We start from the raw sequence: 18,989 nt of genomic DNA on the forward strand, positions 1-18,989 counted from the left end.
CACTATGCTAAACCTTATCTATCAAGGGAAAGCAAACTGTCCTTGCCCACCCCCCCCCCCCCCGTTTTGGCACCTTGCTCCCCCAGTTTTGAAAGGTTGCATGCGTATTTATTACGTTTTCCTTGCTTTCAGCATCGCACCCCCTCAGCACCCCTAGATGATTAATGCTGGCGCCGCCGCTGCTAGGACGTACAAGAATACAGTCACCAGTTCGCCTTCCCATTGTTTACCGCAGCACGTTTGAATGTCTCTCTTTAAAATGTCTCACCTTGTTGACGAGACAATTATTCAAACGACAATAAGCTTAACTATTGCAAAATGTTTTGTTGGTAAGAACAGCGAGACAATCCAGATGTGAATTATCGGGAACATATATGCGGGGAAGAAGCCGGAAAAAGTCCAACCAATTTCGGGAATCGAACACGGATCTCTCGCGTGGTTGTCAGACGCTCAGTTTCCCTCGTCACTATATTAAGGAACACAAATCATGTTAGCACAAGAATCACGCTTTAAAGAAATCCAGAGCATGCAACAACTGCTTTCAACAATTCAAGTATTCGAAAATACATCTGTTGAACGTTAAAGTTATGGATGGATTACAATATCGGGATTCAGAGCATAATAATGTTGTAATCCCGTCTTACCTGGGTCACAGGGATGTTTCAATGATACATTTTAGGTAGAGCTTAATTGTACCTGTTAGCTGAACCTGCTCCGATTAAGAGGGAAGAGATATGGAAAGTTGAATTTAAAGGTTATTTACGCTTGTTCATACCTGGTAGGTGAGTGATGTTCTTGTCCAGATGCTTCTTGCAGACCGAATGGTGACTGATGCCAAGGTTCTATCCTGCGACCCTTGGCTCACAAATCCGAGCGATCTCGCGCGACTCGCTGCATGCTAGGCAGCCGTAACTTCGTGTTCCGTCGTCGTAGTTCTGTAGTTGTAATGTGTTGTAGAGTAAAGTGTAATCAGAGATTCATGTTCCAAATGAGCGTCGAATGAGAGTCAAAATCCAATGAGAGTCAAATGAGCGTTCGATGATAAAAGTAATCCAAATGAGAGCGAGTTCGGGGAGTGAGCTCCCTTTTATAATCTTAGGCTTCGAAAGGTTGTTAAACCTTTCGAACACGCTGGATCTTGTTTAGATCCGCGCGTTTGCCTTTCAGTCATTGTTTTCACGGAAGTTACAAGTTAGCGCATTCTTGGGATCGCCCGCTGGTCGGACAATTCCAGGAAATAAACAAGCGTAAATATTCTCTTGACGAGGTTTTTTCGTATTCGTAATCTCCATATCTCTACAATAAATAGAGCCCGGAAGTTTGGCAAAATGCCTCTTTTTATCTACTGCATATATTGATAAAATTTTTCCGGATATACGTTTCTTATGTTGTTTCGAATGTTTTGGAAGCCTTTTCATTTTGCCTATTTTGCCTATTTGGGACCCCACTGCCTATTTTTAATTATAATGCCTTTTTTGGCGTTTTCAATGAAATTTGACAATTTTTTTTAAAAAATGTGTATATAAATTATTTTTCACCAAAAAAACGTTGTTGGCATTAATTTTTCGTCCGTTTATTATGTGAATAATATTCGCCTTATTTAAGTAATATTGAACTCACGCATGTTTCAACATTGCTGAAGGAGAAAAGTGTGAGAAAAAAGTATTTCATGCTGAGTTAGGATATTGCCTTTCGGTTAACATTTCTTGTGCATGATTGACTGTTGAAGTGGACAGGTTGATTTCGAACACAAAGAAGATATTTCTGAAATCTTCCTCTCGAATCCGAAAATTTCAGGAAGTTGCGATTGAGCTTAGTTTACCTCAGCAACCAGTCTTGACGAGATGGGGAACCTGGATATCAGCAGCTATATATTATGCTAACAACCTTGAAAAAATCAGTGAGATGATCGATGCTCTTCCAGAAAATGAAGCGGCTTCAATTCGTGAAGCGAAAAAAAACCCTGTGCTATTCAAATTTATTTTTGCACATTAAGGTGCATTGCCAGAGACAATTACAATTATAGCATCCATGTACAACAAGGTTCCACTACAATTCCTGTTAGGCCAGCTGTATGTTAACTTTCAACTGCTTTGGAACCCCTGCATCAAATTAATTGAAACACACGCACGAGGAATGAAATTCTCGGAATTTTGGAAAGTGTTTGGCCCACAGTTGCATATGGCAAGTGAAATTGCGAAGAAGTCATCTGAATCCCAGGATGATTTTAAAATTGTAGAAGTCTCTTCATGTAAGTTAATGATGTTTGGAATTAAGATAAATAAGGAATTTTGTTGTTCTTAGGTAACTAAGATACAGCTAATACCACTTTCAATCTATACCCATATCGATGTCGATACCAATACTCAGGTATGAAAATTTTAACAGTTAAAATTTGGGGATAGACTAATATGAAATTTCACCTATACGTATAAAGTACCACAAACCATACAGGACATTTTCACCTACCGAAACCGTATGGATTCAATCACCGAAGCACTTGACACCTAACTTCAAGGAGGCAGATATTGTAGAAAGGTTGGGTGGAACTCACCTATACAAAGTGCGCTTTGCTGATGGAGCTCAAAGAGTGGTACATTCACGTTGGATTCGTCACAGGACACACGGACAACAAAACCTTCCAGAAACATGGGATGATGATAGTCCACCCGGACCAGAAGGCGCGGCGGAGAATCGAAATTCAGATTCCAAAATTACCCCACCTCAAGCAGACGTTGATGTCCATCAACCCCAAGACGCTGACGCTGTTCCACGACCAACATCCACTCCTCATGTGCCTAGAAGATCGACCAGGATTAAGGTACCCCCTGACAGATACGGGTACCCTTGTTAATTTTTTTTTGTAACTCTGGGAGGAATGTAGTGCTACCTCCTAGAGGAAGAAGACACAAGCTACTGTTGCTAGACATGAGTCTGTGCAAACAGAACCTGGAATGGCGAACGTAGTTTTGTTATAATGTAAAGTAGGTCTAAGGTTATAAATTTTGAATTTTAGGTTTCAAACTTAACATTATTATGATTAGTATGACAATTTATAATTATAAATACTTTATTTCTTTTTGTTTATGTTTGTCTTGTGTAGTAGTTGTGGTGTGTTTGTGTTTATATTGTATTATAGTTGTGATGTGTTTGTGTGTGTCTTGTGTAGTAATTGTGTTGTCTAATGTGTTTGTGTTTGTCTTGTGTAGTAGTTCCTCCATTCATATTGGGGGTTAGGCGTAGAGCTGACAACTCTGCACTGTAAAAAGAAAATGTCAAGAAACAGCAATATAAGGCCATGGATGTTCCCAAGGTAAAATATTCCGGAGGTAAAATAGTCCCCCGTTCGGATCTCCGGGTGGGGACTACTTTGGGAGGTCCCTGGACTAAGGATAAGATCTACGTAAGGAATAAGGCTATTAAATTAGGCACCTGGAATGTTCTAAGCCTTTACCGGCCTGGGGCATTTCAGTGTACAGTTAATGAGATAGTTAAGTATAAATTAGATGTAGTAGCTGTCCAGGAAGTTAGGTGGCTAGAAGAAGGGAATTGTAAAACTAAAAATTATACTTTTTTCTATGGTGGTACTGAAAATCATAATTTTGGAACAGGCTTTTTCATAAATAATAGAATTATCTCGGCTCTTAAAACAGTAGAATTTATTAATGATAGGATATCATATGCAGTTTTACAGGGTAGGTGGTGTAAAATTATTTTAATAAACATACATGCACCAACGGAAGATAAAGATGATAATACTAAAGATGATTTTTATACAGAGTTAGAACAGGTCTTTGATAAATTTTCTCAGTATGATATGAAAATTCTGTTAGGTGACTGTAATGCACAGATTGGCAAAGAAGAGACATTTAAACCCACGATTGGTAAAGAAAGTCTTCATGAATTAAGTAATGATAATGGTATAAGATTGATTACTTTTGCAACCTCAAAGAATTTAATTGGGAAAAGTACCACTTTTAAACATAAAGATATCCATAAATATACCTGGTCTTCTCCAGATGGTAAAACTCATAATCAGATAGATCATATTCTCATTGATAAGAGAAGGCATACTAGTATAATTGACGTTCGTACACATAGAGGTGCTGACTGTGCCAGTGACCATTATTTAGTAATTGCTAAATTAAGAGAAAGACTCTCAGTGATAAATCATAAGCAACAAAATCTAAAAGTTTTAAAATTTGATACAGGAAAGTTTACTGATGAAAGAACTAAGAAAGATTACCAAATTAAACTGTCAAATAGATTTGATGTTTTGCAGGATTTAAATGATGATGAAAATATAAATGAAACAGACGTAAATAAGAATTGGGAGCACATACGTAATGCAATAGAATCAGCAGCTAAAGAAAGTGTAGGATACCATAACCGAGAAAAAGTAAGCCATGGTTTGATAATGAATGTCATAATCTAATAGAAATAAGAAATCAGGCTAGACTTAGGTGGTTAAATAACTCTGATGATACAAATCTAAACAATTATAATAGAATAAAGCGAGAAGTTAACCGCACGTTTAGATGTAAAAAAAGAGATTACTTGAAAAGCAAAATTAACGAAATTGAAACAAACAGCAAAAATAAAAATATCAGAGATTTATATAAAGGTGTAAATGAGTTTAGAAAGGGGTGGCAACCTAAAGTAAACTTGATAAAAGATAAAGACGGTGATTTCCTAGCTGACCCAAGTGATATTCTAAATAGATGGAAGAACTACTTTAATGACCTTTTAAATGTTCATGTAGGAGATAAATCAGAAGTAAATGAAGTCCACACAGCAGAACCTTTAGTTCCAGAACCTAACTTGACTGAAGTTAAAGATGCTATTAAAAGGCTAAAGAATAACAAAGCACCTGGCATTGATTTAATACCAGCTGAGTTAATTAAATATGGTGGAAATTCATTAATATGTCAAATTCATAAATTAATTTGATTAATATGGAATAAAGAAGAAATCCCTCAACAGTGGAAAGAATCCATAATTGTTCCTGTGTTTAAAAAAGGTGATAAAATGAACTGCAATAATTACCGTGGAATTTCTCTACTCTCAACAACATATAAAATATTATCTAACATTCTTTTAACAAGACTAACCCCATATGCTAATGAAATTATAGGTGATTATCAATGTGGATTTAAACGTAACAGGTCAACTACAGATCAAATTTTTCACATCAGACAGACACTTGAAAAAAAATGGGAATATAATCAAAATGTCCATCAGCTATTCATTGATTTCAAAAAAGCATATGATTCGGTCAAAAGAGATAAATTATATAATATATTAGTAGAGTTTGGAATACCTAAGAAGCTTGTTAGTATGATAAAAGTATGCACCAGTGAAACAGAAAGTAAAATTCGTGTGGGTATTAATATGTCTGACAAATTTACAATTCATGATGGGTTAAAACAAGGAGATGCATTATCTCCATTGCTCTTTAATTTTGCCTTAGAATATGCTGTAAGGAAGGTAAAAGAAACTAAAGAAGGACTAAAATTAAATGGTGTGACCCAGTTGTTAGCATATGCAGATGATGTAGACTTACTGGGGGATGATGTGAATACAATTAAGAATAATGCTAAAATATTTTTCAAAACTGCTAAAGAGATAGGTTTGGAAGTTAACAAAGAGAAAACTAAATATATGCTTACAGGCCGAAACCAAGTGTTAGGTAATAATCAAAATCTAATTATTGATAACAACTCGTTTGAACCAGTTTCCAAATTCAAATACTTAGGAGTAATATTAACAAATGAAAATTATATTAAAGAGGAAATAAAAAGTAGGCTTAATTCAGGAAATGCATGTTACTTTTCTCTTCATAAACTTTTGTCTTCTCGTTTAATATCTAAGAAACTAAAAGTTAAAATATACAAAACCGTAATTTTGCCTGTAGTATTATATGGATGTGAAACTTGGTCCCTTACATTGAAAGAGGAACATAAATTGAGAGTATTTGAAAATAAGATCCTTAGGAAAATATTTGGACCTAAAAGGGATGAGGAGACAGGTGAGTGGAGAAGGTTACATAATTTAGAACTACATAATTTGTATTCATGTCCAGATATTATTAGAATAATCAAATCAAGAAGACTTAGGTGGGCAGGCCATGTGGCACGAATGGGAGAGGAAAGAGGAGTTTACAGGATTCTTGTTGGGAAACCTGATGGTAAGAGACCTGTCGGAAGGCCAAGACGAAGATGGAGGGACAACGTTGAGATGGACCTAAGGGAAATCGGTAGGGATGGAAAAGAGTATATAGAACTTGCTCAAGATAGGGAAAGATGGAAGGCCTGTGTTGCTGCAGCCATGAACCTTCGGGTTTAAGAAGGCTAGGGAGTTAGTTAGTTAGTTTAGTTTATGAAAATCTTCGAGGAATCTATGCAGCAGATGATGGAAGTGCCAGGAGAAAAGGAGTCAGCTGTTGCGGAAAAGTGCAAACGGGTAGTGAGTGCAAATGAGGACTTGAAACAATTGAAAACGATATGTGATATTCTAAAAGGTGAAAATGCTGTTACCGAAATGAGTCCAGCTACATTAGCTTGTTTTATGTATGCTCCAATAACTTCTGTCGAAGTAGAAACATAATTTTCTATTATGAAAAACATTCTCTCTGACAGACGACTATCAATGAATGTTGAGAACTTAAAAAGCACCTTGTAGTTATGTGCAATCAAGACGGACAAAATTGAAATGCTCTTTCCAATTTAGATTTTAACATTTTGCCAGAAATTAGAGATAAAAGTAAGCGACTTCTCAAATGTGCCTTTTTTCGGTTTATTTTGCCTTTTTTTCATTTTTAGTGCCTATTTTCCACATTATAAATGCCTTTTTGCCTGCCTATTTTAACGAAAATAAATGCCTGAACTTCCGGGCTCTAAAACAGCTACAATGCATAAAATGCACTTAAATTAAAGATTTCAAAAAAGCCTTTGTTTTTTCTTTCCGTATGACGATTTTCATTTGTATTTTTAATATTTAGTGTTGATTCTTGCCACTATGAGAATGAGTGGTGATTAGGTGAAATTGATGAAAGGTTACTTACAAAGACCACCCATGCTGAGGTAGGAACTCTAACCTGAGAAATCGACACCTATGGTCACAACTACACGTGGAAGAGAAAGAAAGCATTCTTATGCTCTCATCTGAGTTCCTTGTTCATCTAACCTTAATTCGGGGTGGATTTTGACCAATGAATATAAAGGAGTTACAACACAAGTCTTATTCAATATAAAGATTCGCATCAACGTAATTTAAAAATTGATTCCAGATTTCGTTTCTTTTGGCCTGGATGGATGCTATAATATCATCACCGTGGCTGCTCTACAACTTAACCAGCAAAACTATTATTTTTTATTGTTATTATTATTATTTTGTTAGTATAACTGCTTAATATTGTGTCATTGGAAATATTTAGCATTCATTTGAAAACTCTTAACATCGAATGGTCTCTGGACAAAATTATTTTAAAATGTTTATCAACATTCTCAAGATGTAATAAACAGTGGTCTTAATTACCAATCGGCACTGTTACGTCAGTTGAGTGTACGATAGTTGGATCATCCGCCAACCTCCGTGTCAGAGTGTTTTGCACAGCGCGCCTGATTCGAATCCCGGCGTGAGCACGGGTGTTCTTTGTGAGTGCCCCTTCATCAATATCATCACTGATATTCACGATTAACCAAAAGTGGTAGAAAAGCGAAGTAAAATAAACCAAATCAATCAGTATTTCAATCGCCCACAACAATGACGTCTGCTGTTGTTCAAAGGCGCTTGTGATTCAGGTAGGTTTTCTAATGACTTGCGTCATGCAGAAAGGTATAAAACACCAGGGTTCAAAACATTTGTGGCATAGTGAGGCATCTAATTGTCTAGCTAAAACATGCATTGATGATGTTTTATTGAAAACCCAGCCGACTTCAGGCAAATAAACAATACCTGTGGCGACTAATACCATAAGTAAATTATTAAGCAAAAAAGGGCCGACTCTTCCTTCGGATTGGCGTTCCCACCCGAAATGCCCATGCTACGTCACTGATCATAACAGTGCTGTATTTACATATGAAAACTGTTATTCCTGTCTATCAAGTTCCTAATAACGCATTATTCTATCGTTGACATTGTTGATTGAAATATCAACCCCGAGGATTCATTTTGAATGTTTAGTTTTTCTGTTGCCACATGCTATGATGAATTATTAGTTAAACTACGGGAGTATGAAGGACGCCTACATGATAAGAAAAAATTGAAGTCCTTAAAATATTTCCATTAGAACTACTCTTTGTGCCAATCACAAGTACCCGATTTCGCAATTGATTTCTTCTTGGTAAACAGATAACAATGATAACACGAACAAAGAAACAAAAGACAGATGCGATTCTTCGGATAAGGATGACTCCCCACCTTAATTTGAAACAAAATATTTGCGTTCTCTGTTTATTTAGATTGAGAAGTGGACGTAACAGATGCAGTAGTTGCCATGTAAACATTTAGTATAATCTCTAAAAGGGCAGAGGTCAAGTAAACGTCTTTTTCAATGAATATCGAAACGAGGAGGAGGTTGAAGAAACATCTGATCATTGTATTTGAATGTCGACTCCAATAACTACGCGCGATTGTTTCTTAAGGAAAGTAAAAGAAACAGGATATTATGAGCCATACCCCTTGAAGAATCCAAGTAGGGAAATAATATTACATCATATTATTATATTAGAGTCCTCCTCCGTGGCCGTGTGGTCTAAGGCTTTGGACTCCGACTGCGGGACGGCATGGGTTCTAGTCCACCTGGGTTCATTCTCTGGGTTTTCGGCCTGTGCATAGGACCGGTGGCAACCCACCATCGTGAGGACATTGGGGAGCTACGAGCGAGTAGCGTAATCTGGTCTCGGAAATCTTCTATAACGGCTGAGGGTTCAACGTGCTGACTCCACGTCACTCCACTACCGGTTGAAGAACTTCACACCTCTAGGTAGGATTGCAGGAGGAAGGGTGGCAGGTTCTTCCAGGGCTGTCAGGCCACGGATTATTACTAGTATTATATTATAAGATAAAAATATTGTGATTATGATATAATAATAATAAATGCAAATATGTAACTGGTACATAGGTTGATGACTAATATTAAATAAATATTTTTTTAATAAAATAACGGAATGTAATTCATTCCTGACATCGTTGTCATTCACTGAGTAGACGTCAGATTTTAGGTTTTTTACCTATTTTTTTCCTTTGCAGGTAAATAGGAAATAAGTTACGTCTGCGTTTCATTAAAAAACGCAAAACTGATGAAGTTTTATAATGCATAAAATAACCTATTTTGCTTTTTAGAACCTATTGTAGGTTTATGCACCTAAATCAAACCTTTTTTTTTAGGTTTTTATATTTTTTTATGTCTTGCAGGATATTTATATCACGCAGCAGTATTTGTTCCGTTTCGTGACGAAAGAATCAGTGACTAACGTAATTGAAACACCTCCCACCAAGTCCATGGTGATTATTCGAAGTTTTAAACAACATGTCTGGCACCAATGCTACCTGCACAGTCCAAAACGCAAACTTCAAATCTCTAAAAAATTCAAATTTTCGCCACTGCTAATGCTTCTGTTGAAAGATCATTTTCAGCATATAAGATGATCCTTACAAACAAAAGGCTGAGTTTGACTGTGGATAACATGAAAAATATTGTTATGTAGTTGTGATGGCAGATACAAGCAGATGTTTTTCCTATTTCAGACTGTTGAATTACCGCCTCTCACAACCAGCACACAGACACACACAAATATATTAACAATACAAGGGGACCGTGTGATTCCAATGCATCCAAAATATCTAAACGGTACATACAAAATATTTAAAATATTTAGTTTAAGACGGGGAATTTACATTTGCCATTTCACATACTCAGGCTCGAAATACAATAGAATTTCAAACTCAAATTTACATAATCAACTTCAATATCTTATTTTGCAAATCTTCCATCCATCAGATAGGTTCTGTTTTATTCTCCATTTTCTTTTCCTTCATCTTGAAAAACTTGCTTCGGCGTATAAATTGAAAGGGATTTGGACTAATAGAAGTTTCAAGAATCAGCCCAAGTGGATTCCTTGAAAGTTGTTGTGAAGTTGAAAGCTGCTTCCAATTCGCGAATCACTCTAACGTCCAATCCATCATACGTTGCACTATTGTCTGGCTTGAAAGCGTATGGAAAGAACACTATAATAGAACACTTCATGTTGAATCCTTGAAGCGTAGGTGCTTTTGTTGAAGGATGCTTAAACTCATGTTGTGGAACAACCGGAGCACCAGACTGTACCCAACCACGTTTTTCAACACTATACGAGAGAATATCTAACACGTTTCCGTGTCCATTGCCTAATCAATATTTTTCAGTAATTGTGAACGATTTCAAATTTTTTGGAACCTACTTCAGGATTTTCGAGCCTATTTTAAGATTTTTAGGACCTATTTCAACATTTTTAGAGCCTATTTTAACATTTTAGAACCTATTTTAGGATTTTTAGAACCTATTTTAGGATTTTAGAACCTATTTTAGGATATTTAGAGCCCATTTAGGAACCTAAAAACACACTTTATAGAACCTAAAAAATCCGAGGTCTACATATAAGCGAAGAGGACCATACAATTCTTCAGGCACAATGGATCCATACAATCAATTTTCATTTATAATCGGTGATGATATCGAATCTCTGGCGAATTTGCAGGGTGATATTTGTAGGGGGGATGGGGTTTCCCCTCCTCTGGGTATTTGTGTCCCCCTCTGCTTGATAAATTTTCTCCATGGGGGGATGTTATATGGCATAAACTCATTCTGTCCCTAGACAGTTATTAGAATTCCCCCCTTACTGGAAATTTCTTAAATACCACACTGCGGATATGTGATTTTGCTTCAAGTCTCTGAGTTATGTAGCTGTTATGACAGTTTCAGCACAAGCTAAAGTTACTAGTATCCCACATTGGTAACCCTTCTGAACTTTCCTTCTAAATCACGTATTATATTTCAATGACCTTATTTCCAAATTGTAACTATCCAACGAGTAACATTCTCTAAGCTATGAGGCACAGTATGAACAGAATTTTGAAAATGTCAGAAATGAACAAAAGGTACAAATGATTAATGATAATGTTTTGAATGTCTGTTTGTTTGAGTTGGTGTTTTAAGTGCACTTTACGCACTGTAAGGCTAATCGGGACTGGACCTACAGTTGAAAGTGGGATTCGAACCACTATGTGCCTCCACCGGGTAACGAACCCGGGACCCCCTTTACAAGGCGGCGACGCTACCACTGCGCCATCGGGGAGGCAACGTTTTGAATGTCGTACTCTTATATATTCGAAGGTAAGATTTCATAGGGTCTCGGCAATAGTGCATTTCATTTGGAAAATATACTAATAAATTGCACAAAGTGACATTTAAGAAATGGCAAAGAAATAGCATTGTACTGTGAGTGCAGGTATGTGTATTTGGTGAACACGAAAACGTATGTATTGATAAAAGCAGAACTTCTTGACCATTGTATGCTCGAGAGATTAATATCAGTTCACTCAACCAAACCACGCCACTCCGTCTTACGAAATAAATGGATGTCCATTACTCCAAGGCTTGCATTGAGTTCGAAAACGATTGCATGTGCTTTTAATGCACTTGTTCGCCTAAAAGCGTCATTTCTACTTGAAATGGGAAGAAATTCAGAGAATCGAGCATCCACTAGAAGCTTTTCGTTGTTCATCCATACATCACGGAAAATATCATGTGCAAGTATCCACAGGACAGCCGCATTGTGAAAAAAAAGGTATGGAAGCGAATAGGGTGGCATTATTGTCACTGTAACAGATAACATACACTAACTTACAGGTTTGTACAGTTTTGAGAGAATTGTCGCATGGTTGAAGTTGTTGTGATCAGTTGTATGACGTTGGAGTTCAGTCCATGGTGCAGCTGTGGTATTATGTTCAATATATTCAAACAGATCCTACTATTCATTCTGCTATTCGTGTGTTCTATATTCTGTGACTTGAGAATCCAAGAACCCAGCGGCAAAAACTCTTTGGCAATTGTAGCATTAGAGTTCTTCATACAGTGTAATTGTATTTTTATTATAACTGACACAAATGTCAAACCGTCACTTGTGTCTACGTTTAACATTGTCCCATCGCATATCAGGATGGATTATAATTTAACTAGTTCAAAGAAAGACATAGAGTTTCTTGTGCAAGGGCTAAACCAAGGTTGCAACTGTTTCGTTCTTGATACTAGGAAAATGTTTGAGACTCTTTCATCGTTAAAAAATGCTCGAAAGCGTGCTATATACAAAGGACCATCTAAGTTTATCCTTATTTTCAACGAAGTAGACAACGTCGAAAAGGTATCTGAAATACTTGGTGAACAGTTTGCTGTGAATGTTCTAATTGTACAGTACGTCGTTGAAGGCAATGGACACGGAAACGTGTTAGGTGTTCTCTCGTATAGTGTTGAAAAACGTGGTTGGGTACAGTCTGGTGCTCCGGTTGTTCCACAACATGAGTTTAAGCATCCTTCAACAAAAGCACCTACGCTTCAAGGAATCAACATGAAGTGTTCTATTATAGTGTTCTTTCCATACGCTTTCAAGCCAGACAATAGTGCAACGTATGATGGATTGGACGTTAGAGTGATTCGCGAATTGGAAGCAGCTTTCAACTTCACAACAACTTTCAAGGAATCCACATGGGCTGATTCTTCAAACAACTCCATCAATGGTGCACAGGGTGATGTTTATGAAGATGAAGCCGACATAGCAGCAGGTTGTGTTTACATTCTGTACCTGGATTCCAATTTCGTTGACTACACCAGGAGCTACGTAAAATCTTACGTAACACTCCTCGTTTCCGATCCAGAAATCTTACCACGCTGGGCAGCAATGTACAGACCTTTCAAAACAATGTTATGGATTGAAATCGCGATACTGTTCATCTTAAGTTGCCTTCTTATGCGTGGTCTCTCGCACTGGTGTCATCGTGCACTTCATCATCAACTGTACGATTACACAAAAAACCTAACCAGCTGCTCTTTCAGCGTTCTGCGCCTGTTGCTGTTTCAATCTTCAGCTATCTGGCCCAAAGAAGAACCCTTGCGACACCTCATCACCTGGACACAACTGATGTTTTTCCTCATCACGAGCGTGTATTGCAGCAACCTATTCCGTATTCTAACCTTCCCAATACGAGGAGAGCCAATCAGAACCCTTGAAGACTTCCACGTCAGTAACATACACTGGGCACAGCAAGATTACAGTTGGGCATACCCAGTGAAGGGGTCTCACGATAATTCGATGAAACTGTACGAGAAATTCAGAGTGGTACCTGAATCCAAAGATTACCAATCTCAAGTGTCGAACGGCAAAATCGCTGTCGCTGCGGAACTAATAGAAAAAGATGTCTTGAACGGTGTAGACTTCCTAGACGAGGAAACATGTAACTTGCTTCACATACTAGACGAGCATGAATATGTATATTACGCTTTGGTTTCACTGGCTGTAGCCAAAGGGTCCCCTCTGAGAAGTTATTTCGACCATACAATCGACTCTTTGGTCGAATCAGGCATAGTAAACTACTGGGTAGATGACGTGGTACGAACACATCGCTCTAGGATGCCACAGGATAATATAGGGCCGTACAAAGAAAACTTCTCCACACAGCCCAAAGTGTTGAGCATTTCTCAGTTGTTCAGTGTGTTCGTTTTACTTGGCGTTGGTCTTGCTATCTCTTCGATTGCGTTTCTGGTAGAAATATATTCATGAATTAAAGTAAAGTCACATTGGCAGAATAAGATCTTGAGAATAGTAAAGTTCTTGTATCTACGTGCATCTTGTGATTATAAGTTCAATTAATGAATTATTTCTTAAAACACTGTCATCATAATCTTCCCCAACAGCTGGTAAGATTAAAAGTTGGCATTGCCTAGGAACATCTGGTGAGTAATTGAGATATTGTACTACACACAAAAATCTCAGTCAGTACGATGCACATTTGGAACACAGGCGTAACCACAAGATTAGGGCTCCTGCCTCTCATGCGAGTGGTCCTGGGTTCGATTCCCGGTAGCATCGTATCCTAAATCGGAAGCTACTTGTAAAGACGTAGTAGCGGGCACCGGTCTCGAAAGCCAGAAAACAGCGGCGATGGGACTCGATGTTCTAATCACACGTCACCCAATGAAAAATAGCTTGGCAAGATCTGGCCCTCAAAGGGCTGTTGCTCCATAGAGTGTAGGGAGGATGCACATTAAAAAAATATATTAGCATTAGCCAATGTTCACGCCTGGGAGGAGAAAGAAAAGTTTGTAGGATCCTTGTTGGGAAACTTGTAGGATGGAATGTCATTGTTTAGATGGTGAAGACTGGATTGGTCATATCCAGGATTACAAATGGAAGATTTATGTTGTCTTGTGCACTGAACCTTCGGATTTAGAAATGTCAGAAATGTAGATAAGATAAAGGGCCCAACACTCATGTGTATGTGCAACTCTCTTATCATGAGAGTGTGCCGTCACTCTTAGAGCAGTTTGACTGCCGATATTTCATATTTTTGCATTCAATTTCGTCACACAAGCAGAAATCGCAGAAAATTACCTTATTTTATTGATGTAAGCCTTTCGTCTCCATATTCGCTAATGGATAGCCAAGTGAGTACATTACTTGGTACATTTATCTTAACTAGTGCGCCGACTATTACGTGCTAAAATATTGTTTGTGTCAAGCCTCTTTGGTAGTTGACTGCATTTCTTATTGATTGTGTCTGCGCAGATGAGAATGCCAAGTAAATTAACAGACATGTTACGTTTTGAGACCAACAGAGTAATGTTGATAAATAAAATTGGTACTTTGCACAGATAACAAGAACTCACATTCCACCTTCAAGGTCACAAACTTTATCTCTCTCTCTCTCTCTCTCTCTCTCTGTCTGTCCTTGTCATCCTCTATCTCTATGTAAGTTTCTCTCTCTCAGCCTCCCTCTCCTTGTTTGAGTTTCTGCTTTGAGTCCACTTTATGCACAGAAGGTCAATCGGGAATAGACCTACATTTTAAAGGGGGGAACCCCCGAAAAATGCCCTCCTACATGCGATATCGTCCCGGTGCCTTAAATTATACCGGAACGTCAAAGACGCGAAATATTTACCGGATTCCCCCGTTTATCCTTCTTCTTTATTTGTAATTTTCATTTTTTTACATGATGGTATTATTTAATATTATACCAGAAAAAGGACCAATTATTATTCGGAGACCAGAATAATCATTGGTTAACATATAATAGTGTTAGTAGGGTTAAAATGTTATTGTGTTAGATCTACAATTATTGATTTTAAGATGTTAAAGTTAGAGAGAGCAGGTTAGTAATCGGAACGTATATACTAGTGTAACGTTTATGAAATGAGATAAAAGAGTTATTAGGTTAAGGATTTAAAGTTGACAAAGTTACTAATTGAGAGTGGTAGGAAGTTCAAAGCTAATCTTTATTGTTAAAAGTTCTTCATCACCATGATATTAATAAAGGTCTAGTAAGAATTGTGGAGATTAGTAAATTCGAGACGATTAAGGGGAGAGAGTGTCTTACTGGAATCGCAGTAGGAAAAGTATGTACTGGAGAACATCAGTATGAGAAAGACCTCCTGGACCTGTGTAGAACCACTACGGGTCTCCACCGAGTATCGAACCCAGGACCCCTCTATTTCAGGGCGACGGCTTTACCACTATGCCACCGGGGCGACCCAAATATTGGACGTGGTGTTGTATTTAGACATTGCTGTGTTCAGTATTAAGTAACAAGAAACTTTTATCATCATTATTTCATTGATTACATGAACTACTGTGTGAGGTGATGGGACCCCACTCACCGGTTAAATGTCGAAACATAAAATATAACTGCAGAAAGTTCAGAAAAAAGTTATAAACCCTTCTCAAGGAATTCGTGGGCAAGTCAGTGGTAGTAAAACAAAGAAATTATTTACTGCAGCAAATAATAGTCAAGAATCCATTGCTCGGTTAGCATTCCGAAGAGTATACTTGGAAAATTTCAATTTGCTAATGCATCATGATATTTCGTCATGCAAAGCAGCATGTGAATATTTTATTTTGTTGCAAACAACATGACATCACGTACGTGACAAGACATGTGGAACAGAATTGATTTCTTCAACTTGTTCAAGTTCAGAAATTATGCGACAAACCTTCTATTCGATTTCTAAGGACATTACTAGAAAAATACCGAAAACTGGCGCCTAATAACAACGCTGCATGTTCCTTATTTTTCTTGTAGTGGACATTTCTAACAGCAGTATTTGATAATAGTGCATTATCTCTTGTGTAGAGCAAAGTTTTATTGCATACAATTAAGTTAACTGTTCTGTATTTATTAAGGTTTTATTAATTCAAACAAAATGAATTTTCCTGTTTTATAGTTTCAGACAAAATACTCTTAGAGTTGAAACGCACCCAGATTTATTTCAGGATATTAGAGAAAACATATGTAAAGGAAACGGGAAAACTGTATTTAAAAAAACGTGCTCAATTAATTTTCTTTAAATTTCACAATTTATGAAGTAAAGCATATATTTAGAATATAGAAGATAATTGCACTGAGATTTCCAGATGTATTCTGGGGTAAATAATTATTCAATTCTGCCTGACCTGAATCTTTATTAAATAATAGCACGTGCTCGATATTTCAATGTTTAATATCAACACGCACCTTCACCCCACGGATATGAACCCAGTGTGAATCTGTAAATTCGTAACACGCTGACAGTTTTGAAACAGCCAATACATTGAACAAAGTATTAGCGGCATATAATTCCAAACACTGCAATTCATAACTAGGGAAGGGATTTTAAGGTGCAGTACCTTTCCAAATATATAGCTGTTTTCACACCGATCGATCGAGATATGTATTTTAGGACATGAATTCAAGTAAAATGAACACACTTTGTTGCACCTTTTTCGTGAGATTAGCGCATTCCCCCCCCCCCCCCCTTTACCCTCTCTTTGATGCTTCGGCACCTTTTTACTTCCTTCTCTTTCATGTTTTGTTTAAAAATTGGACAGAATAATACATTATTTTCACTCTTCTTGAGCAGCTACATAAAATCCTATAGTCTCATTTTGTAGAGCACACACAGAAAACTAAATGCATCATATCGATTGATGCACCAGAATGCATCACACAAAAGTGTGTTTTATGGCTTTTTCAAAGAATCAGATTCACATTTGATGCATTTGGGTGAATTTTTGTATGTCGTGAAAGAAACAACGAAGTGTTTAATTTGATTCAAGTGAGGATTTCTTTCAGTCGATATGCACTTCAATGCATCAGTTGATGTGTTTTGATGCACCAGAATGCATCTCTTTCTATGATGCACTCAAATGTTTCGTCTGAGCTACACCAACTCTGTAGCTCAGACCAAACGTTTAAGTGCATCATCCAAAAAGATTCAGGAAGATGCATCAAGGAACATCAACTGATGCATTGAAGTGCAACTCGGCTAGGGTGACCAGGCGTCCTCTTATCCGCACATGTCCTCCTTTTTAGATGTCAGTCCGACGTCCGGACGGATTTTTCAAGAATCGGAAAATGACCTCCTTTTTTAGGAAAATGCTTCCACCCATAACGATCGACCAGGCGTTATTTTACATGGAAAGCATATCACTTGAGGCGCGATAAGTATTCTAGCAATGCTCATTGAGCACCAGGGAGCTCAACCACTATCATTTTGTCCAAATGAGCCTTCAACGCGTCCCAGACTGCAGTTCCTTTTCGAGTCACACATACGCGACACAAACGCGTAATGAGAAATTTGATTATTAAGTAATATTTACATTTATGAAATACCGAACTGCCAGCCTCCGGGCCGGAGTGGTTAGCACACAGCGCTACGATGCAAAAGGTCCCTGGTTCGAATCCCGGAACTAGAAAACAGTGGCAGATCCAGAAGTTACAGTTAGTTGGTAGGGAAGAATTTCAGTTTCAGCCCACAGAAAATCAATTCCAACGTACGGTTGCACTAGTCTATACAAAGAAGAAGTACTATAAACAGGAATATTGTTTTACAAAAATAGGGATCCAGGGCTGGAATAGATTGTTGTTATATGTTGGATGAAGCACATTTTATATATTTACGAAATTAACAGTTATGCAAATGTACTGCAATTTTTTTTTGCGGTGTCCTCTTTTTTATGTCTATGTCCTCCTTTTTCGCCAAGCCCTGTCCTCCTTTTTGAATGTATGTGTCTGGTCACCCTAATCTCGACTGAAAGAAATCCTCACTTGAATCACTTCGGTGTTTCTTTCACGACATACAAAAATGCACCCAAATGCATCAAATGTGAATCTGATTCTTTGAAGAAGCCATAAAACACACTTTAGTGCATCAATCGATATGACGCATTTAGTTCTCTGAGTGCAGAAGGAGAGTTATAAAACGGTATAATATAATCATTGCAGCCCCAATAGTTCTCAAGATAATGTAAAAAAAACCGCGAAAGAAAACACAAATTTCAAGAAAACCTATTCGGCAGAATAGGTTTCACTTGATGTTGAGCGGAGTTTCTCAACATTCGTATAAGGCTCTCCGTGAGCTCAAAGCGTCAGCGACGTACAGTCCAAAACATACAAATTAGCCCTTACACTGTTATACACTAACTCTGTGCATATACAGAGAAATTACAATGTAATTTTGTAACGAATTATGGACACTAATTATTAATTGCCGCTTGATGTTTAAATAATTGTTTTCGATTATATTTACTTCTGTATTAGTTCTCATTTTGCTTATTATTCTTGAGTGAGACTCACTAGAGTTGGGTTAAAACGTTGAGTGAATTAAAGGCACAATCACTACAAGCGTGTTTTTATTTGTAATTATAAGTTCTACTATAAAATTTCTACACAGAAAATCTGCAAGAGTTTGCAATATTTAATTT

The 18,989-nt window shown here is 37.4% G+C and overlaps 2 protein-coding genes across 2 annotated transcripts in view; one reads left to right on the forward strand and one right to left on the reverse strand.

Moving 5' to 3' along the window:
• Window positions 1–18,989, reverse strand: part of LOC146004608 (alpha-galactosidase MYORG-like) — a 73,795-nt gene that overhangs the window by 37,009 nt on the left and 17,797 nt on the right. The gene's annotated exons all lie outside the window — the stretch shown is intronic.
• Window positions 12,201–13,814, forward strand: LOC146004590 (glutamate receptor ionotropic, kainate glr-3-like). Its single transcript, XM_083143458.1, has one exon. It carries the CDS (start codon window positions 12,201–12,203, stop codon window positions 13,812–13,814), a length of 1,614 nt encoding a protein of 537 aa, XP_082999584.1.

The sequence above is a fragment of the Lepisma saccharinum genome, chromosome 22, assembly GCF_977018435.1.
Source record: "Lepisma saccharinum chromosome 22, izLepSacc3.1, whole genome shotgun sequence".
In the NCBI taxonomy this organism is placed as follows: Eukaryota; Metazoa; Arthropoda; class Insecta; order Zygentoma; family Lepismatidae; genus Lepisma; species Lepisma saccharinum.

Excerpts from the sequence above, each read along its gene's own strand:
- LOC146004590 (XM_083143458.1), top strand. The coding sequence starts at position 12,201 with ATGGATTATAATTTAACTAGTTCAAAGAAAGACATAGAGTTTCTTGTG.